At 40.1% G+C, this 21,195-nt stretch overlaps 1 protein-coding gene across 6 annotated transcripts in view; it reads left to right on the top strand.

Annotated features, from left to right (window-relative positions):
• Positions 1–21,195, top strand: part of PRP4K (pre-mRNA processing factor kinase PRP4K) — a 65,611-nt gene that overhangs the window by 26,007 nt on the left and 18,409 nt on the right. For all 6 annotated transcript variants that reach the window (XR_011470286.1, XR_011470284.1, XR_011470283.1 and 3 more), the window contains exons 6-8: positions 676–886; positions 8,874–8,947; positions 10,349–10,439. Coding sequence is in view for 2 of the 6 variants with exons in the window: in XM_070405794.1 (XP_070261895.1) it covers positions 676–886; positions 8,874–8,947; positions 10,349–10,439 (376 nt within the window). In the remaining 4 variants the exon portion in view is untranslated. The remainder of the gene's footprint in view (positions 1–675; positions 887–8,873; positions 8,948–10,348; positions 10,440–21,195) is intronic.

The raw sequence follows: 21,195 nt of genomic DNA, 5'->3' as shown, positions 1-21,195 counted from the left end.
GGACAGTACACAGAAGTAAAGAACAGTCATGGCAGCTCACCTAAACACACATGGCAAACCATAAATCAGGTAACGGTATGTTAGAGTGACGGAAATAACTTAAATCACCAGAGGCTGTAGGGCAAAACTGGAATTCCAGAGGAAACGTACCTTTTGTGGATCATTGATGAAATTGTTGTTATTGAACTGATATTCCTAAAGACTTGGTTGAATTTTTTTTGGTTTTGCCCAGGTCCACAATCCCTTATCTCCAGCCCTTGGGGCCAGATGTGCTTCAGAACTCAGAAATATTTGAATTTTAGAAAGATAATATGGTGCATTTATGTACATTAGCCCCATCCATGGGTCTAGAACAGCACTCCATCATCAAATACATGAATATTTCTGCAGTAAGGCTTATTATGTTTACTTTGGGAGAAATAAATAAGACTATAAATAGTGTCATTACTGTTTTAATCAGCTTTGCCACCTAATGAATGTGCACCATACATAAAAAAAACTATCTTAGAGTTTAATGGATTTTGGAATTGTGTAAGGGATTGTGGATCTGATTCAATGAAGGCATCAATACCTTTTAAAAGTTTTAACATTGACTTTGTAATATAGCACCTCTTAGCAGATACGTTTAGATAGCATCAGATTTTATGAAAATAACATACTGTATTGTTATTACAGAAATATAAATATCTTGCCGAAGATAGCAATATGTCTGTGCCATCTGAACCCAGCAGCCCCCAGAGTAGTACTCGTACACGGTCACCTTCTCCAGACGACATTCTGGAAAGGGTAGCTGCTGATGTTAAAGAGTATGAACGGGAAAATGTTGATACATTTGAGGCCTCAGTAAAAGCCAAGCATAATCTAATGACAGTTGAACAAAATAATGGTGAGTAAGTTAGATTCTTGTTTTGACCATGCTTTTCTCTGAATTTTTAGCTCTGTGATTGAGAGAGATTGTTTTGGGATGGGGAAAGTGAAAGGATTTAAGAATGTTACTCCTGCCAAACTTACAGTAATGCAGTATTAATGTATCACAGTGATGTTTTCTATTTGTATAACCTCAGCAGTATATTGAATTCCCTCATATTCATAACCTTGTGGTGTACTTGGTAGATAGAGCGTTTTAAAGCAAATCCTAGCCATGATTTCACTTCATCTGTACATATTTCAGTTTGTATCTTTGTTAGATAAAGACTTAATGGCTGGTTTGAATCAAAACCCAAATAAGATGCACATATATTTGGGGTATATAAATAGTTGATTTCTAATGTCTTAAGTCTTTCTTATTCTTAATTGTTTTTTTCCTCCATTTCCTACCCCACCCCATCCCACCCCCCATTTACTTATGGAGGATACCAGGGCCATGTGTTCTGTAAACTTTTCCATTCTGATTTTGTTTGTTCACATTCTTATGTCCTTTATTTCATTTCCTGTGTCCTCAGTATTTCTTGAAAACTAGTGGTTAGTGTTAGAGAGGTAAATGGATTTAGGTTTAATTTTTTTGGCAAAAATATTTCATAAGTGGTGGTGTGTACTTTCATCATTACATCAAGTGATGTGTGTGGTTGTCTTAAGTTTTCCATTCGTTGGTTACCCCAAAGTGTAGTTTGTACAGGAAAGGGCAGGATAAATGCTTGATTATTTTTCTTTATTGAACAATTTTTAATTTTGAATAAAGCTGGTGCCATCGTGCTTCCACAGATGACCAATGAGATTTTTGTTGCGTTTTAGTTGGTATCATTTTGTACATGTATTACAATACATGTGTCAGTTTTCTTTTTGAAGTTCAGATTTTTCTCTCTTGACCTAAGGTAGGGAAGGAGCCCTTTTAAGTTGGTTTCTGATGTTTTTTGACCTAAATCCTGCAGTATTTAATATTTTCTAGGTTAGGTTCAGCAAACGCTGTAAAAGGTCAGGTAGTAAATTATTTTAGACTATTGTTTTCTGTCCCAACTACTGAACCCTGCTGCTGTAATACAGAAGCAGCCACAGCCAGAACGAATGAATGACCATGAATGGCTATGTTCCTAAAAAAGCTGTATGGACACCGAAATTTGAATTTTATAAAATTTTCACATGTCACATAATATTCTTCATGTTTTTCCCCAGACCTTTAAAAATGTACAAATGGGCCATACAAAAATAAGCCAGGGGCCAAATTTGGCCCAGTCTTTTATTTTCTGACTCCTGTTCTATCACAGTAAGATATTTCACCTTGTGCATATCTTGACCCAGAACAGAATCAGCTATTGCTCCTGGTTCCTTTAGTAGGCAGATATTTAGAGATCATAGGGCAATTTGAGATGCTCATTACTCCTGGACCTTTTTTGCAGCCAAAGCTAAAAAATATATACATTTTTGGAAAGGAGGAATTTATACTGATATTGCCAATTAAATTTGAGATTATAGACTTTTTATTAAATAATTTGATTTTCAATTTCTATCTCTTTTAATGTGAAAAACTTGGTATCAATAACCTGATAACTCAGGTTTTTATTTTCAAACTTTCATATATACAGAGTTGTCAGTATGACTACTGATATAAAATGTACTGAATGCAATTTGAAATGTAATAGTTATTTTTGTTCTTGTAATGCATTCCAAGATATATAGTCACAACAGTTTTAAAGTTGTACTGCCAATTTGATAGGTTTAGATTTATTTGCTTTTGCTTTTTAATAATTTTCTGGGTTTTTAAAAATTATTAAAAAATCTTTCAGTGTATTATTTGTGTTTTACCTACACAGGCACGAAGAAAAGCACACTAGTATACACATTCATCTTTATGAAAATAACTTGACTTCTTTTTTAACTGCATTTTATTCTAATGTAATGAATGTGCTATAGTTTATTTAATCTACCTACACAGGCACAACAAAAGCATACTATAGCAAAGCCCTAGCCAGTTTGGCTCAGTGGATAGAAGGTCAGCCTGAAGATGGAAGGGTCCCGGGTTCGATTTCCACTTAGGGCACGTGCCCTGGTTGCGGGCTTGACCCCCAGTAGGGGCATGCATGAGACAGCCGATCAGTGATTCTCTCTCATCATTGATGTTTCTCTCTCTCTCTCTTTCTCTCCCCCTCTCCCTTCTTCTCTGAAATCAATAAAAATAAATATTTTTTAAAAGTATACTATATATACTCATCTGTATGAAAATATCTTTACTTTTTATAACTGTGATCTATTCCAATGAAATGAATGTGACATAGTTTATTTAACCTGTCTTCTAATGGTGTATATGTGAGGTGTGTCCACTTGGTTATTCATTGGAGAATTAGTTAGAATAGTGTTGTGCATTAAGTCATTTTCTTTTTATGCTTGCCACTGTACCTTTGAAATGGTTTCCTAGAAATGGGATAGATGAGCCAGAAGAATGAATGAATATATAATTTTTCTGTATATTTCTAAATTCCCCTATATAATGGAGGTACAGTTAATTGCCATCCACAACCAATGTCTAACTGTTTTAGAAAGAGAGGAAGAGAGAGAGAAACATTAATGTGTTACTGCATGCTTCCTACCAGGGAATGAGCCTGCAACTGTGGCATGTGCCCTGACCAAGAATTGAACCAGCAACCTTTCTGTGCATGTGGGATGATGCCCAACCGAGCCCACACTGGCCAGGGCAGAAATACAATTTCTAAAGAGGAGTTTTCACTTTAATACATAATCATGTTGGTGAAAGAATTGGTATTATATAGTAGAACTTTATGAAATACTAGAGGCTTGGTGCACGAATTTGTGCACTTTGAAAGGAAATTAATTAGAAGAAATATTTTAGAGGATGAGGAGGGAATGTGGGAGGTTGGCTCCAGGGCATGTCTGGCCCGTCTTGCCCAGTCCCCATCGGGGCCGGCCAGCAGGGGAGGGACTGCAGGACGGCTCCAGGGTGTGTCCGGTCCCTCTCATACAGTCCCAATTAGCCGGACCCCAGCAGCAAGCTAACCTATTGGTCAGAGCATCTGTCCCCCCTGGTTGTCAGTGTGTGTAATAGCAAGTGGTCGACCAATCAGTCGGACACTTAGCATATTAGGCTTTTATATATAGAGACCATTAGCCCGGTGCATGAAATTCATGCACATTGGAAGGGAATTAATTAGAGGCACGTAATTTGGACTATCTTAATATCAATAATATGTGACTGTGAGGCAGTCGGCGTTTCTGAAATTCAATGAAATGAATTTTAGCTATTACTTTGCCAAATAAATGGACTTTATAGATATCGTTTAAAAGAGCATAGCCGAAACCGGTTTGGCTCAGTGGATAGAGCGTCGGCCTGCGGACTGAAAGGTCCCAGGTTCGATTCCGGTCAAGGGCATGTGCCTGGGTTGCGGGCACATCCCTGGTGGGGGGTGTGCGGAAGGCAGCTGATCGATGTTTCTCTCTCATCGATGTTTCTGACTATCTCTCTCCCTTCCTCTCTGTAAAAAATAAATAAAATATATTTTTAAAAAAATAAAATAAAATAAATAAAAGAGCATTCAGCTTAATATTAAAAACTCTGGCTACCAAGTCAGGTCTGTTTTCCTTTTTGCCAGTGTTGTAAATTGTTTGCAATATCTGCCCATTTGGGGTTGCATGTCATGGTTATGAATAAATCGGGCCTGCCATACTATGTTACAATTGCCATAGCATCCTGATATCGCTGCTGCATATTTTTGGGACTACCCTCAGAAGATGATGGAAGTATTATCATTTTACCATTGATAAAACGGCACATTGTCATTTTCAGATCTAGATTTGAGATAATCCATCAAACCACTATATTTTTCAACTCTCAACTTATATTGGTTTGCTTTGATGAAATTTATCCCATTGGTCTCTATTTTTTTTTAATTAAATCTTTATTGTTCAGATTACTACATTTGTTCCTCTTTTTTCCCCCCATAACTCCCCTCCTCTCAGTTCCTGACCCACCCTCCGCCCTCACTCCCCACCCACTGTCCTCATCCATAGGTGCACGATTTTTGTCCAGTCTCTTCCCGCATCTCCCACTCCCTCCCCCCTCACGCCCCCCCAAGAATAGTCGGTCCATTTCCTTTCTATGTCCCTGGTTCTATTATAATCACCAGTTCATTCTGTACATCATATTATTTATTCACTTGATTCTTAGATTCACTTGTTGATCGATGCATGTTTGTTGTTCATAACTTTTATCTTTACTTTTTTCTTCTTCCTCTTCTTTTTTTTTTTTTTTAATATATTTTATTGATTTTTTACAGAGAGGAAGGGAGAGAGATAGAGAGTCAGAAACATCGATGAGAGAGAAACATCGATCAGCTGCCTCCTGCACATCTCCTACTGGGGATGTGCACGCAACCCAGGTACATGCCCTTGACCAGAATCGAACCTGGGACCTTTCAGTCCGCAGGCCGACGCTCTATCCACTGAGCCAAACCGGTTTCGGCATCTTCTTCCTCTTCTTAAAGGATACCTTTCAGCATTTCATATAATACTGGTTTGGTGGTGATGAACTCCTTTAGCTTTTCCTTATCTGTGAAGCTCTTTATCTGACCTTCAACTCTGAATGATAGCTTTGCTGGATAAAGTAATCTTGGTTGTAGGTTCTTGGTATTCAGCACTTTGAATATTTCTTGCCACTGCCTTCTGGCCTGCAAAGTTTCTGTTAAGAAATCAGCTGACAGTTGTATGGGTATTCCCTTGTAGGTAATTGAGTCTCTTTCTCTTGCTGCTTTTAAGATTCTTTGTCTTTTGCTCTTGGCATTTTAATTATGATGTGTCTTGGTGTGGTCCTCTTTGCATTCCTTTTGTTTGGGGTTCTCTGTGCTTCTTGGACCTGTAAGTCCATTTCTTTCACCAGGTGGGGGAAGTTTTCTGTCATTATTTCTTCAAATAGGTTTCAGTATCTTGCTGTCCCTCATCTTCTGGCACCCCTATAATTCTGATATTAGTGCGCTTGAAGCTGTCCCAGAGGCTCCTTACGCTATCTTCGTATTTTTGGGTTCTTTTTTCATTTTGCTTTTCCAGTTGGGTGTTTTTTGCTTCTTCGAATTTCAAATCTTTGACTTGATTCTTGCGCTCCTCTGGTCTGCTGTTGGGTGTCTGTATAATATTCTTTATTTCAGTCAGTGTATGCTTAATTTCTAGTTGGTTCTTTATCACAACATCGAGGGTCTCATTAGTTTTCTTGAGGTTCTCATCAAGTTTATCGGCAGTTTCTAGCAAATTATTGAAAGCCTTTAAAAGTGCGTTTTTTAGCTCTATATCCTCCATTTTTGTCATGTTTTTTTGTCTCCGCATTTTTTATGCTTTCTTGGTGCACCCCCTTGTGGTCTTTGTGCGCAGTCTTGTTGTAGTTAAGCCTTGATTGTTTTCCGGCAATACGGGGGTGAATTGACCTCCAGGCTAACTGGCTATGAGAGTCAGCTGTGTCTGCAGTGAGAGCGCTACTGTGCTGAATCTCTAGGGAGGTGCTAATCTAGCCTTTGCCTGAGGCTCTCCGGCAAATGCCTCTGTGCAGGGCTTGGGCGGGGCGGGTCCCCAGGGGATCTACAGGGCAGGCGGAGCGAGCAGTTATGGCTGCTCTCAGTTCCGTTTCCAGTGGCTCTGCAACCGCTGCAGACCTCGGAGAGAAAGCTGCCTTCCCGCTTCTCCAGTTTGAGTCTGGGTCCCTAGAGACTCGCCCGGATCTGGAGCTCAGAGTCTGAAACTCCCTCCCGATTGAAAACAACAACCGCGCCCTCCGCCGCCGCCGGCTCGCTCCACATGCACTCCACACCTTAGTATTTCACTTCAGCACTGCGCCTCCTCTGAGTCTCGTATGGTTTCCTCTTTCCTCCTAGTTGTAGAACTTCCACTCAGCCAGCCTTCCTGTGGTTCTGGATGATGTCCGTTCCGTCTTTTAGTTGTATTTTTGAAGTGGTTGTTCGAGGCAGCAAACTCCGGCGTTAACCTATGCTGCCATCTTGGTTCTCTCGGTCTGGTCTCTATTTTTGAATATGAATCCACGATAAACTGTTGAGTTAATTTTCCTGCATTTAAAATAGGATTGAACGTGTCCCGCACAGAGAGATGAAATCCATAATACTTCATTGGTGTGACTCATGTCCTTACATTTTGTCTAGTATCATTGTTGATTACACTCTTGTCTCTGAGTCTTAATGCAATACTTGTTCCCCAGCCTTTTTCACCATGTGGAAAAGAATAGGATATGTTATTGCATCTAATGTAGGAAACAGGATATTGATTCGTTTCATTTTAGTGGTATTTGGATTATGGGATCTGGTTTACAATGAAAGAGCAAGTCCCTTTCAAAAGGAGGTTCTCCATCTTCGTTTCTGATTATGATAGCAAGCTCGGTTACACGGGGAGAATTATATCTACCCGGGTCACTGTTACACTCGTTTTAATCGCTATTGTTACTTCTGTGGGAGCAATACCTTTTGCTGCGGCTTCAGATTGAGCTTCCTTTTCTACGTCATGTAGCATCTTGTACGATTTTGTTAATTCATTTATTTCATGCATGAGGTTGTTGATGTTGATCATGAGTCTTTCTGAGGAGCCTTGATTTTCTGGCATTGCTAAACTTTTACTTGTAGCTTTGGCTGTATCCAAAATATAGAGTTGAGCAAACTTCCGAGAAACACCATCCACAGGATGTAAAATTCCAGTGTGGTGATAAACTTGTCTGTGTATTCTAAAATAGTATGGCCCATATCCTGATGGCGATGCAATATTTGCACCCATGGAAGCAAAAGCAAAAGAACTATTTATGGAATGAATATTTTCCATGAAATTTTTACTGTCAGAATCTTCATTTGTCATTAATATTTTTAAATATGCCAGGTAATCTGGAAAGTGTATATCATTTCGACAAACTTTCCCTTTGCTACAACATCGAGTAAATTTCCCATCTGATGATTTTTCATCAGAGCAATTTAATGATAGGCAAAATTCACATCGAACAGTCATTCCACCACAACTATGTTCGAGAATTGCATCCTCATGTACTCCATTTTTGCTGAGAAGGCGCCGCATTCTGTTGCAGGCGCCACCTTCTTTCAAGATCAGACACATGCTGTTCTGCAGACACTTTCTGTTGATAATGCCAGCATCTTTTGGCTGCAGAGCTACATTATATCAACAGTTGTTCTTTAGACACAGTCCCACCTCTCTATTGTCACGGTCTCAGAGGCAGGTGAATGAGAGTCCTGGCTATGAGGCCACTGAGAGCTGTCTGACCAAAGGCTGATTCTGGCTGATTCTGTGGGGGTGGACTTCCTCCACCCTGCTGTCAGTTTCCACAGCTGTGATGAGGAAGCTGGGGAGACAGAGGGAGCCACGCCCGCCAAGCTGCCCCCTCTCTTGCTCCACTCCACATCCAGTGGTCTCCTGCTCTGCCAAGTCCTCCAAACCTCCCAGTCTCCACCGGCAAGGTTCCAGGAGCCCTTGGGCGTGTCTAGGTGTGGGTGGCCTTGGCTCCCCGACTGGGGAAAGTCCTGGGAACACGCAGGCGTGGTTTGGCGCAGTAGGCCTTGCCTCCCGTGCTGGCAATGGTCCTGGGAGCTGGCTGCTGCCATCGCCTCCTGGGGCGCCTGACACCTGCGTATGCAAATTAACCACCATCTTTGTTGGGTTAATTTGCATAATCACTGATTTGCTTGTGGGCATGGCTTGTGCGTAGCAGAGGGACAGCTAATTTGCACGTTTCTCTTTTATATAGGGTTCCCTTTTAGTAAAAAGTGGATGGCTTTATAAATCTTAAGTGTTATAAAGTGATTTTAAGTTGATTATTAATGAAAAACTCATGTACAAGAAGAAAAAAAGTTTGAATTGCTATTGGGTTTTTCCATTATTTGTACTTTAATTTGTATCTCTTCATTTTTCAAATATTAATGTTAATTTCCATTAAGGGTCAGCTCAGAAAAAGCTGTTGGCGCCTGATATGTTTACAGAATCTGATGATATGTTTGCTGCATATTTTGATGTAAGTAATTTTAAATCATAACACAGTTATTAAACCAAAAAATATAGATAACAAATTTGTATTTGTGTGTGTGTGTGTGTGTGTGTGTGTGCGCGTGTGTGTGCAGAGACAGGGATAGATAAAGAGATGAGTAGAGCAAATTAATAAGTGTTAGCATTTGGATAACTAGGTGAAGGGTACCTGGAAACTCTTTGTACTAGTTTTGTAACTTTTCTCTAATTCTGAAATTAAGTTACAATTTTAAAACAGGTACAGCAGAATAGTTTGAGAGCTTCATGAAAGTTAAATGCCTAATTACTTAAAGGTATATTTAATTTTTTGAAACAACTTTTTTCTTAGATTTACAAACTGTGTGTATGTGGGGGGAGGTAGTTAGGTGAGACAAGATGATATCAATAATTTCCAGGCCTTTATTAAAACAGAATTCACTTTGTGCTTTTATATTGTACATAATGGAGAACTTAAGGATTTGGGGCCTAATAAAGTTCATTGAAGAGTTAAAAATGTTATAAGGAATGGGTTAAGAAATTTTGGTCCTTTAGTCATTTTTATCAGTGCCTTTTCTTGAAAACGTTTTAAAACTAATACTCAAAAATAGGGAAACTTGAGAAATAGGAAGCTTTGGTAAGAGGAGGTGGGAAGGATAAGCATATAACAGAATTTTAAAATGGAATAGGATAAGCAGCCAGTGCCCAGATCCCAGCAGACATTGGTAATTAGCTTAAGTAATGTATCACATTCATGTTTTGCAAAAGGATCCCCCTACCCCCCCCCCCCCCCCCCCAAAAAAAAAAGATGGGTTAAGAGAGGATAAAATTATTATTGAACCATCATTTGTCTGGTTGATGTTAAGGCATCTTCTGGATATCTTGGAGAATGATGTGTGATAGACTCTTCAGAAGTACCCGATACTCTAATTTCCCTTGCAGGTTTAATTAGTACAGCCAGTGACCTTCCATATACATATATGGGAAGACAAGCAAGGGGTGTTATATGCACAAGGCAGTAAAAGAAATGTGAAAACTGGTAGAGAGAGAGTTGTACACTTACTGTTAACCGAGTGCCAATCTGTAATTTTTGTCCTCTATCAATAGCTAAGGAAAATCAGATCTGGTTTGAGTTTTTATTTTTATTTATAATGTCTTCATCATATTTCCAAAAGTTTTTAAAGATACTTCATTACTTTTTTTCCCCTAAGTGATATTATGATAATGCAGAAGACTCTGGTATTCATATTTCATTCTTGTCACATTTACATGAGTGACAGTAAGAGTTTATTTAATTTAGCATCAAATGTCTTATTAAATTATAGCTGGTTCACCCATTTTTGTTTAAGGAAAGTACTTGAAATGTCAACCTGATTTAATGGGTAAATAGCTAATATTGCCTCCTTAATTTTAGAGTGCTCGTCTTCGGGCTGCTGGCATTGGAAAAGACTTCAAAGAGAATCCTAACCTCAGGGATAACTGGACTGATGCAGAAGGCTATTATCGTAAGTGCACAATTCTTATGAATTTTATGTATGCATGTATGTATGTATGTATTTATTGTTGACAGGAGTCTCTCATTTTCTCCCTTTCTGCCCCTCTTCCCCTAACCCCTGCCCCACCTCAGGCCTTCCCCATACTGTTGTCTTTGTGTATGGGTTACACATATATGCTCTTTTGTTAATCTCTTCCTCTCCCTGCACTGAGATCTGTTATTCTGTTCCATGTATCCATACCTCTGGACCTATTTTGTTCATCAGTTTATTTTGTTCATTACATTCCACATGATATTTATTCTTCTCTAACTGCCTTATTTCGCTTAGCATAATAATCTCCAGGTCCATCCATGCTGTCTCCTGGGGTAAGAGCTCCTTCCTTTATATAGCTGCATAATATTCCATTGTGTAAATGTTATTACAGCTCTTTTATCCACTCATCAATTGATAGGCACTTGGGCTGTTTCCAGACTTCGCAATTCTAAATAGCACTGCTATGAACATAGGGGTATATATATTCTTTCTGATTGATTTTTTGGGGTTCTTAGGATATATTCCGAGAAGAGGGATCACTGGTTGAAATGGCAGTTCAATTTTAAATTTTTTGAGGAACCTCCATATTGTTTTCCACAGTGGCTGCACTAGTCTGCATTCCCACCAGCAGTCCATTAGGGTTCCCTTTTCTCCACATCCTCGACAGCACTTGTTGTTCGTTGATTTATTGATAGTAGCCATTGTGACAGGTATGAAGTAATAACCTTATTGTTTTAATTTTCATCTGATGATTAGAGGCATTGAGCATTTTTTAATGTCTCTTGGCCATCTGTATGTCCTCTTTGGAGAAGTGTCTGTTCAGATCCTTTGCCCATTTTTAATTTGTTTGTTTGTCTTTTGATTTTTTTTTTTTAAATCTTTATTGTTCAGATTATTACATTTGTTCCTCTTTTTTCCCCCCATAACTCCCCTCCTTCCAGCTCCCACCCCACCCTCCACCCTCACTCCCCACACACTGAGTTCATCCATAGGTGCATGATTTTTGTCCAGTCACTTCCCGCATCTCCCACACCCCTTTTCCCCCAAGAATAGTCAGTCCATTCCCTTTCTATGTCCCTGATTCATTATAGTCACCAGTTCATTCTGTACATCAGGTTATTTATTCACTTGATTCTTAGATTCATTTGTTGATAGATGCATATTTGTTGTTCATAATTTGTATCTTTACCTTTTTCTTCTTCTTCCTCCTCTTAAAGGATACCTTTCAGCATTTCATATAATACTGGTTTGGCGGTGATGAACTCCTTTAGTTTTTCCTTATCTGTGAAGCTCTTTATCTGACCTTCAATTCTGAATGATAGCTTTGCTGGATAAAGTAATCTTGGTTGTAGGTTCTTGGTATTCAGCACTTTGAATATTTCTTGCCATTCCCTTCTGGCCTGCAAAGTTTCTGTTGAGAAATCAGCTGACAGTCGTATGGGTATTCCCTTGTAGGTAATTGAGCCTCTTTCTCTTGCTGCTTTTAAGATTTTCTCTTTGTCTTTTGCTCTTGGCATTTTAATGATGATGTGTCTTGGTGTGGTCCTCTTTGGATTCCTTTTGTTTGGGGTTCTCTGTGCTTCTTGGACCTGTAAGTCCATTTCTTTCTCCAGATGGGGGAAGTTTTCTGCCATTATTTCTTGAAATAGGTTTTCAATATCTTGCTGTCTCTCATCTTCTGGCACTCCAATGACTCTTATATTAGTCCGCTTAAAGCTGTCCCAGAGGCTCCTTACACTATCTTCACACTTTCGGATTCTTTTTTCATTTTGCTTTTCCAATTGGGTGTTTTTTGTTGAATCTTTGGTTTGATTCTTGTGCTCCTCTGGTCTGCTATTGGGTATAATATTCTTTATTTCAGTCCGTGTATGCTTACTTTCTAATTTCTTTATCGTAGCATCGAGGGTCTCATTAGTTTTCGTGAGGCTCTGCACAAATTTATGGCAAGCCCTCAAAATTGCGATTCTTAGCTCCATATCCTCCATTTCTGTCATGTTTTTTTGTCTCCGCATCTTTTATGCTTTCTTGGTGCACCCCCTTGTGGTCTCTGTGCGCAGTCTTGTTCTAGCCAAGCCTTAATTGTTGTAGTTAACACTAGAGGGATTTGACCACCAGGCCGACTGGCTGTGGAAATCAGCTGTGGGAAAACTTCAGTCCTCAGGGGAGGCGCTAGTCCAGCCCTTGCCTGAGGCGATCGGCAAATGGCTGTGCGCAGGGTTTGGGCGGGGCGGGCTCAACAGGGCGGGGGGGGAGGGAGCAGCTATGGCCGCTCTCAGTCCTTCCCCAGGGGCTCTGCCTCTCTGTCCCAGCAATCGCTGCAAACCTCGGAGGGGCCGTAGCCAGACAGTCCCGCTTCTCCCGTTTGAGTCTGGGTCCCTAGAGACTCGCCCGGATCTGTAGCCCAGAGTCTGAGACTCGCTCCTGATTGAAAACGACAATCGCGCCCTCAGCCGCCAGCCCGCTTTGCGTGCGCACCCTCACCACCGCACCGCCGTACCTTTAAATTTTCTACACTGCGCCTCCGCTGAGCGTCGGAATGCTGTTGTTTTTGCTTCTAGTTGAAGAGACTCTCCTCAGCCAGCATTCCCGTGGTTCTGGTTGATGTCCGCTCCGACTTTTAGTTGTATTTTTGAAGTGGTTGTCCACAGCGGCAGTCTCCGGTGTTTACCTATGCCGCCATCTTCGATTCTCCTTACTGTAGTCTGTTTGTCTTTTGATTTGTGTGAGTTCTTTGTATGTTTATTTTGGAAATTAACCCCTTATCAGATATATCATTGGCAGATATGTTCTCCCATGCAGTGGGCGCTCTTGTTGTTTTGTTGATGGTTTCTTTTGCTGTGCAGAAGCTTTTTATTTTGATGTAGTCCCATTTGTTTATTTTCTCCTTAGTTTCCCTTGCCCTAGGAGATGTATCCATAAACATGTTTCTATGAGAAATGTCTGAGATTTTGCTGCCTATAGTTTCTTCTAAAATTTTTATTGGTTCACGGCTTACATTTAAATCTTTTATACATTTTGAGTTTATTTTTGTGTATGGTATAAGTTGGTGGTCTAGTTTCAATTTTTTTGCATGTATCTCTCCAATTTTCCCACACCATTTATTGGAGACTATCTTTACTCTACTCATTTGTATGCTCTTGCTTCCTTTGTCAAATATTAATTACACAAAATGGCTTTAGTCAGTTTCTGAGTTCTCTGTTCTGTTTCATTGATCTACGTATATGTCTGTTCTTGTGCCAAGACCAGGCTCTTTTGATTACAGTGGTTTTGTAGCATAACTTTATATCCGGTAATATATTTCCCATGCCCTTGTTCTTCTTTCTCAAGATTGCTGTGGCTATTCGAGGTCTTTTGTGGTTCCATATAAATTTTTGGAATGTTTGTTCTAGGTCTGTGAAATATGCCATTGGTATTTTAATAGGCATTGCATTGAATCTATAAATTGCTTTGAGTAGTATGGACATTTTAATGATGTTGATTCTACCAGTTCATGAATACAGTATATTCTTCCACTTGTTTATAATTTCCTCTATCTCTTTTTTCAACATCTTGTCATATTCTGAGTACAGGTCGTCTTTTACCATCTTGCTTAAGTTTATTCCTAAGTATCTCTTTTGTTGCAGTGGAAAATGGGATATTTTTTTTTGTTTCTCTTTCTGAGAGTGCATTATTGGTGTATAAAAATACCATCGATTCTGGGTGTTAATTTTGTATTCTGCTACATCATCAAATTCATTTATTATTTTATTTTTTTAATGTATTTTTATTGATTTCAGAGAGGGAGAGAGAGAAACATCACTAATGAGAGAATCATTGATCAGCTGCCTCCTACACTCCCCCTACTGGGGACTGAGCCCAGAAGCCGGGCATGTGCCCCTGACCAGAATCGAATCTGGGACCTTTCAGTCCGCAGGCCGATGCTCAATCCACTGAGCCAAGCCAGCTAGGGCGCCAAATTTATTTATTAAATTTAGGGTTTTTTTTGTGGAGTCTTTAGGGTTTTCTATGTACAGTTTCATGTCATCTGCAATTAATGATAATTGTACTTCTTCCTTTCCAATTTGAAGCCTTTTATTTCTTCTTGTCAGATCTCTGTGGCTAGGACTTCCATTACTACATTGAATAAAAGTGGTAAAAGCGGACATCTCTGTCTTGTTCCTGTTCCTAGGGGAAATGGTTTTAGTTTTTGCACATTGTTGTTGGCTATAGGTTTGTCATATATGGCCTTTATTATGTTGAGGTATTGCTCCCTCTAATCTTATTTTGCTGAGAGTTTTTATCAAAAATGGGTGTTGTATTTTGTCAAATGCCTTTTCTGCGTCTATTGATATGATACTGTGATTTTTGTCTTTGAGTTTGTTTATGTGATGTATCACATTTATTGATTTGCGAATATTGTACCAGCCTTGCATCCCTGGAATACTGATAAATACCACTCAGTCATGGTGTATGATTTTTTTTTTTTGCAATCCTTTATATTTTTGTGGGGTCAGTTGTTACTGGGTCCTGTTTCTTTCTTTCTTTTTTTAAAAAAATATATTATATTGATTTTTTACAGAGAGGAAGGGAGAGGGATAGAGAGTCAGAAACATTGATGAGAGAGAAACATCGATCAGCTGCCTCCTGCACATCTCCTACTGGGGATGTGCCCGCAACCAAGGTACATGCCCTTGACCAGAATTGAACCTGGGACCTTTCAGTCTGCAGGCCGATGCTCTATCCACTGAGCCAAACTGGTTAGGGCCTGGGTCCTGTTTCTTGATGAGACTGGCTAAAGGTTAATCAATTTTATTTATCTTTTCTTTTCAAAGAACTAGCTCTTGTTTTTTAAAAGTCTTTTGGCCCTAACCGGTTTGGCTCAGTGGATAGAGCATTGGCCTGTGGACTGAATGGTCCCAGGTTCGATTCTGGCCAAGGGCATGTACCTTGGTTGCGGGCACATCCCCAGTGGGAGGTGTGCAGAAGTCAGCTGATCGATATTTCTCTCTCATCAATGTTTCTAACTCTATTTTTCTCCCTTCCTCTCTGTAAAAAAATCAATAAAACATATTTTTAAAAAAATCTTTTGTATTGTTTTTTAGTCTTTATATTCATTTATTTCTACTCTGATCTTTATTTCCTTCCTTCTACTTTGGGCTTTTCTTATCTTTCTAATTCTTTAAGTTGTACAGTTAGATAATTTATTAGAAATGTTTCTTGTTTCTCGAGGTAGGCCTCTAGTGCTATGAACTTCCCTCTCAGGATTCATTTCACTAGTCCCATAGGTTTTGGGTTGCTGTGCTTATATTTTTATTTGTTTCCTGGGAGTTTTTGATATCTTCTTTCATCTCATTGGCAACCCATTCATTGTTTAATACCATGCTACTTAGGCGCCATGTGTTTGAATGTTTTTAGTATTTTTACTGTAGTTGATATCTAATTTCATGCCATTGTGATTGAGAATATGCTTGATACGATTTCATTCTTCTTGAACTTGTAGAGACTTGTTTTGAATCCTAACATGTATATCTTTGAGAATGATCCATGTGCACTTGAGAAGCATGTGTATTCTGCTTTTGGATGAAATATTCTTTAAAAATCAGTGAAATCCATCTCTGATCTAGTGTGTCATTTAAGGCTGATGTTTCCTTGTTGATATTTTATCTGGAAGATCTATCCAATGATGTTAGTGGGGTATTAAATTGCCCTACTATGACTGTATTGCTATTGATCTCTCCCTTAAATTCTTCCAAGAGTGTTTATATATATATATATATGTGTATATATATATATATATATATATACATATATATATATATATATATATGTAAAGTGCTCCTATATTGGGTGCATATATGTTTACCAGGGTTACCTGGTATATCCTCGTATTGGATCATGTAGTATTATGTAGTATCTTTCTTTATTTCTTGTTATGGTCTTTATTTGGAAGTTTGTTTTGTCAGATATGAGTATTGCTACCTCAGCTTTGTTTTCATTTTCATTTACGTGGAATATTTTCACCATCCCTTCACTTTCAGTTTGTGTGTATCTTTTGTTCTGAGATGAGTCTCTTAAACAGCATTTATATGGGTCATGTTTTCTTATCCATTCAGCTATCATGTCTTTTGACTGGAGCTTTTAGTTCTTTTATATTTATGGTTATTATTGATTAGAGGCCCGATGCCCAAAATTCATGTAAGAGTAGGCCTTCCTTCCCTTGGCTGCTGTCACCAGCTTCCCTCTGGCATCTAGGTACCCAGGCTTCCCTCTGGACGCCGGCAGGCACCCAGAACCCGGTATTCCCTCGCAGTCCTGGCATTGTCTGGAAGGATGTTTGGTCTAATTAGCATATTATGCTTTTATTATTATAGATAGATAGGTACCTTCTTACTGACATTTTTTTCTTTATACCCATGTTACCCTCTCTCAATTTCTTCTTCTTAAAGCACTCCCTTTAACATTTCTTACAGTGCTGGTTTGTTGGTAATGTACTCCTTTAGTCTTTTTTTGTCCTGGAAGCCTTTTATTTTACCTTTAATTTAAGATGATAACCTTGCTGAATAGAGTAGTCTTGGGGTTCAAGTCCTTGCTTTTCATTACTTTGAATGTTCCATGCCAATTCCTTCTGGCCTGAAGTGTTTCTGTTGAGAAATCAGCTGACATTCTAAAGGGTATTCCTTTGTAGGTAACTTTCTGTCTCTTCCTGCCTTTAAGATTCTTTCTTTGTCTTTAATATTTGTCATTTTAATTATGATATGTCTTGCAGTGCGTCTCTTTGGGTCCATCTTGATTGGAATTCTGTTCTTTCTGAACTTTTTTTTTTTTTTATTAAATCTTTATTGTTCAGATTATTACATTTGTTCCTCTTCCACCCGCCCCCCCCCATAACTCCCCTCCTCCCAGTTCCCACCCCACCCTTCGCCCTCACTCCCCACCCACTGTCCTCATCCATAGGTGCACGATTTTTGTCCAGTCTCTTCCCGCATCTCCCATCCCCCTTTCCCCCCCAAGAAGAGAGTCAGTCCATTCCCTTTCTATGTCCCTGATTCATTATAATCACCAGTTCATTCTGTACATCATATTATTTATTCACTTGATTCTTAGATTCACTTGTTGATAGATGCATGTTTGTTGTTCACAATTTGTATCTTTACCTTTTTCTTCTTCCTCCTCTTCTTAAAGGATACCTTTCAGCATTTCGTATAATACTGGTTTGGTGGTGATGAACTCCTTTAGCTTTTCCTTATCTGTGAAGCTCTTTATCTGACCTTCAATTCTGAATGATAGCTTTGCTGGATAAAGTAATCTTGGTTGTAGGTTCTTGGTATTCAGCACTTCGAATATTTCTTGCCATTCCCTTCTGGCCTGCAAAGTTTCTGTTGAGAAATCAGCTGACAGTGGTATGGGTATTCCCTTGTAGGTAATTGAGTCTCTTTCTCTTGCTGCTTTTAAGATTCTCTCTTTGTCTTTTGCTCTTGGCATTTTAATGATGATGTGTCTTGGTGTGGTCCTCTTTGGATTCCTTTTGTTTGCGGTTCTCTGCGCTTCTTGGACCTGTAAATCCATTTCTTTCACCAGGTGGGGGAAGTTTTCTGTCATTATTTCTTCAAATAGGTTTTCAGTATCTTGCTGTCTCTCATCTTCTGGCACCCCTATAATTCTGATATTAGTGCGCTTGAAGCTGTCCCAGAGGCTCCTTACACTATCTTCGTATTTTCGGATTCTTTTTTCATTTTGCTTTTCCAGTTGGGTGTTTTTTGCTTCTTCGCATTTCAAATCTTTGGCTTGATTCTTTCGCTCCTCTGGTCTGCTATTGGGTATAATATTCTTTATTTCAGTCCGTGTATGCTTAATTTCTAGTTGTTTCTTTTCATAGCATCGAGGGTCTCATTAGTTTTTGTGAGGCTCTCCTCAAGTTTATTGCAAGCCCTCAAAATTGCGTTTTTTAGCTCTATATCCTCCATTTCTGTCATGTTTTTTTGTCTCCGCATTTTTTATGCTTTCTTGGTGCACCCCTTTGTGGTCTTTGTGCGCAGTCTTGTTCTAGTTAAGCCTTGATTGTTGTAGTTAATACTAGAGGGATTTGACCACCAGGCCGACTGGCTGTGAGAATCAGCTGTGGGAAAACTTCTGTCCTCTGGGGAGGTGCTAATCTAGCCTTTGCCTGAGGCAATCTGGCAAATGGCTCTGCCCAGGGCTTGGGCGGGGCGGGATCAGCAGGGCGGGTGGAGGGAGCAGTTATGGCTGCTCTCAGTCCCGTTCCCAGAGGCGCTCTGCTTCTAAGAACCCCGGCAACCTCTGCAAACCTCGGAGAGAAAGCTGCCCTCACGTTCCAACTGATGCCAGACAATCCCGCTTCTCCCGTCTGAGTCTGAGTCCCTAGAGACTCGCCCGAATCTGGAGCTCAGAGTCTGAGACTCCCTCCCGATTGAAAACGACAACCGCGCCCTCAGCCACCAGCCCGCTTTGCATGTGCACCTCCGCACCTTTAAATTTTCCACACTGCGCCTCCTCTGAGCCTCGGTATGCTGTTCTCTTTACTTCTAGTTGAAGAGTCTCTCCTCAGCCAGCCTTCCTGTGGTGCTGGGTGATGTCTGTTCCGTCTTTTAGTTGTATTTTTGAAGTGGTTGTTTGCGGCAGCAGTCTCCGGTGTTTACCTATGCCGCAATCTTGGTTCAGGATCCTTAATCTTCTGTGCTTTCTGAACTTGTATGATTTTTTTTTCACCAGGTTAGGGAAGTTTTATGTCAGTTTTTCTTATAACAAGTTCTCGATTCTTTGCTCACTATCTTCTGTTACCCCTATGATGTGAATGTTATTATGTTTCATGGTGTCCCAAAGTTCCTGCTTTTTAATTTTTTTCCCCACTCTAATTGGGTGTTTTTTTCTACCTTATCTTCCAAATCACTGATTGGAACTTCTGCCTTTGATTCCTTCTCATGTATTTTTGATATCAGATATTATTCTTCTAGAGCATACTTCTTTTCTTTTATTTGGAGGTTGTTTCTTTGTCTCTCCATTTTTTATTTCCCTTTGTATTTGTTTCTATGTTATTAGATCAAACTGCTATGCCTCCCAATCTTCTTTGGGTGGCCTTATATAGTAAGTGTTCTGTGGTGCCCAATAATGCAGATTTTCTTATTTCCTGAGTTGGATGCTCTAGGCATGTCCCTTGTGTGGCTTATTTGGAATCTGCCATTGTAATTGGGTATTATTTGTTGTCCCATTCGTTGTTGGGATCTCCTCACAGGCTGGTTGACTATGAGGCTCACCCCGACCACATCATGCAAGCTGTTGTGCAGGTGCTGACAGAACAAAACAAAACAAAAACATAAAAAAAATGACTCCTACAAGAACAACAAAAGATACCACAAAAGAAAAAAGAATTAGGAAAGAGAAGAGCGAGCAAGAATAATGAAAGAAAAAAAAATGTGAGAAGGAAAAAGAGCAAGGGGGAGAGCAAAAAACTTGAAAGTGCAGAAGGGAAACCCAGAAAGAAAATAAGAATAAAGGATAGGAGAAGGAAAATGGTATAAAGGGGAAGAGGAAGAAAAATTACAAAAAGGGAGAAACCAAGATGGCAGCATAGGTAAACACCGGAGTTTGCTGCCTCGAACAACCACTTCAAAAATACAACTAAAAGACGGAATGGACATCATCCAGAACCACAGGAAGGCTGGCTGAGTGGAAATTCTACAACTAGAAGGAAAGAGAAAAGCATACCAAGACTCAGAGGAGGCGCAGTGCTGAAGTAAAATACTAAGGTGCGGAGGTGCATGTGGAGCGGGCTGGAGGCTGAGGGCGCGGTTGTCATTTTCAATCAGGAGGGAGTCTCAGGCTCTGAGCTCCAGTTCCTGGCGAGTCTCTAGGGACCCAGACTCATACGTGAGAAGCGGGACTGTCTGGCATCGGTCGGAACTCGGGGCAGCTTTCTCTCCGAGGGGCTTGCAGCAGTTACCGGGACGCTGAGAGGCAGAGCCTCTGAGGGCTGGGCTGAGAGCAACCATAACTGCTAGCCCTGCCCTGTTGATCCCGTGGGAACCGCCCCGCCCAAGCCCTGCTGGGAGGCTTTTGCTGGATAGCCTCAGGCAAAGGCTAGATTAGCACCTCCCTAGAGATCCAGGAGCCAGTGTACCCAGAGGTCAGAGTGGGACCATCCAGTTTGCAGCTCCTCGGATCCATAAAGGACACACTCAGGGGGCAGACTCAGTGAGCACCAAAGCCCCATTGAAGCAAGTCTTGCCCCAGAGGGGTGTCTCCAGCACAGTAGTTCTCCCACTGCAGACAGTGATTCTCACAGCCAATTGGCCTGGAGGTCAATTCCTCCCAGTGACAACTACCACAATCAAGGCTTAACTACTACAAGACTGTGCACAAAGACCACAAGGGGGTGTACCAAGAGTGTCCTCCTCAGGTAATTGGGGAGGCTGAACCACTGGGCCCTAGAGGACACTCAGCACAGAAAACCACTTTATCAACACGGGAAGCATAAAAAATGCGGAGATAAAGAAAAAAGACACAAATGACAGAAATGGAGGAAAGCAAACTACTGGATATAGAGTTCAAAACCACACTTTTAAGGTTTTTCAAGAATTTTCTAGAAACTGCCGATAAACTTAATGAGATCTACAAGAAATCTAATGAAACCCTCGATGTTGTGATAAAGGACCAACTAGAAATTAAGCATACGCTGACTAAAATAAAGAATATTATACAGACTCCCAATAGCAGACTAGAGGATTGCAAGAATCAA

Source organism: Myotis yumanensis, unplaced genomic scaffold (assembly GCF_028538775.1).
Source record: "Myotis yumanensis isolate MYYU_CA2020_CCGP unplaced genomic scaffold, mMyoYum1.0.hap1 SCAF_2, whole genome shotgun sequence".
Lineage (NCBI taxonomy): Eukaryota > Metazoa > Chordata > Mammalia > Chiroptera > Vespertilionidae > Myotis > Myotis yumanensis.
The sequence above is the reverse complement of the archived record's forward strand: the minus strand, read 5'-3'. Positions and strand labels throughout refer to the sequence as shown.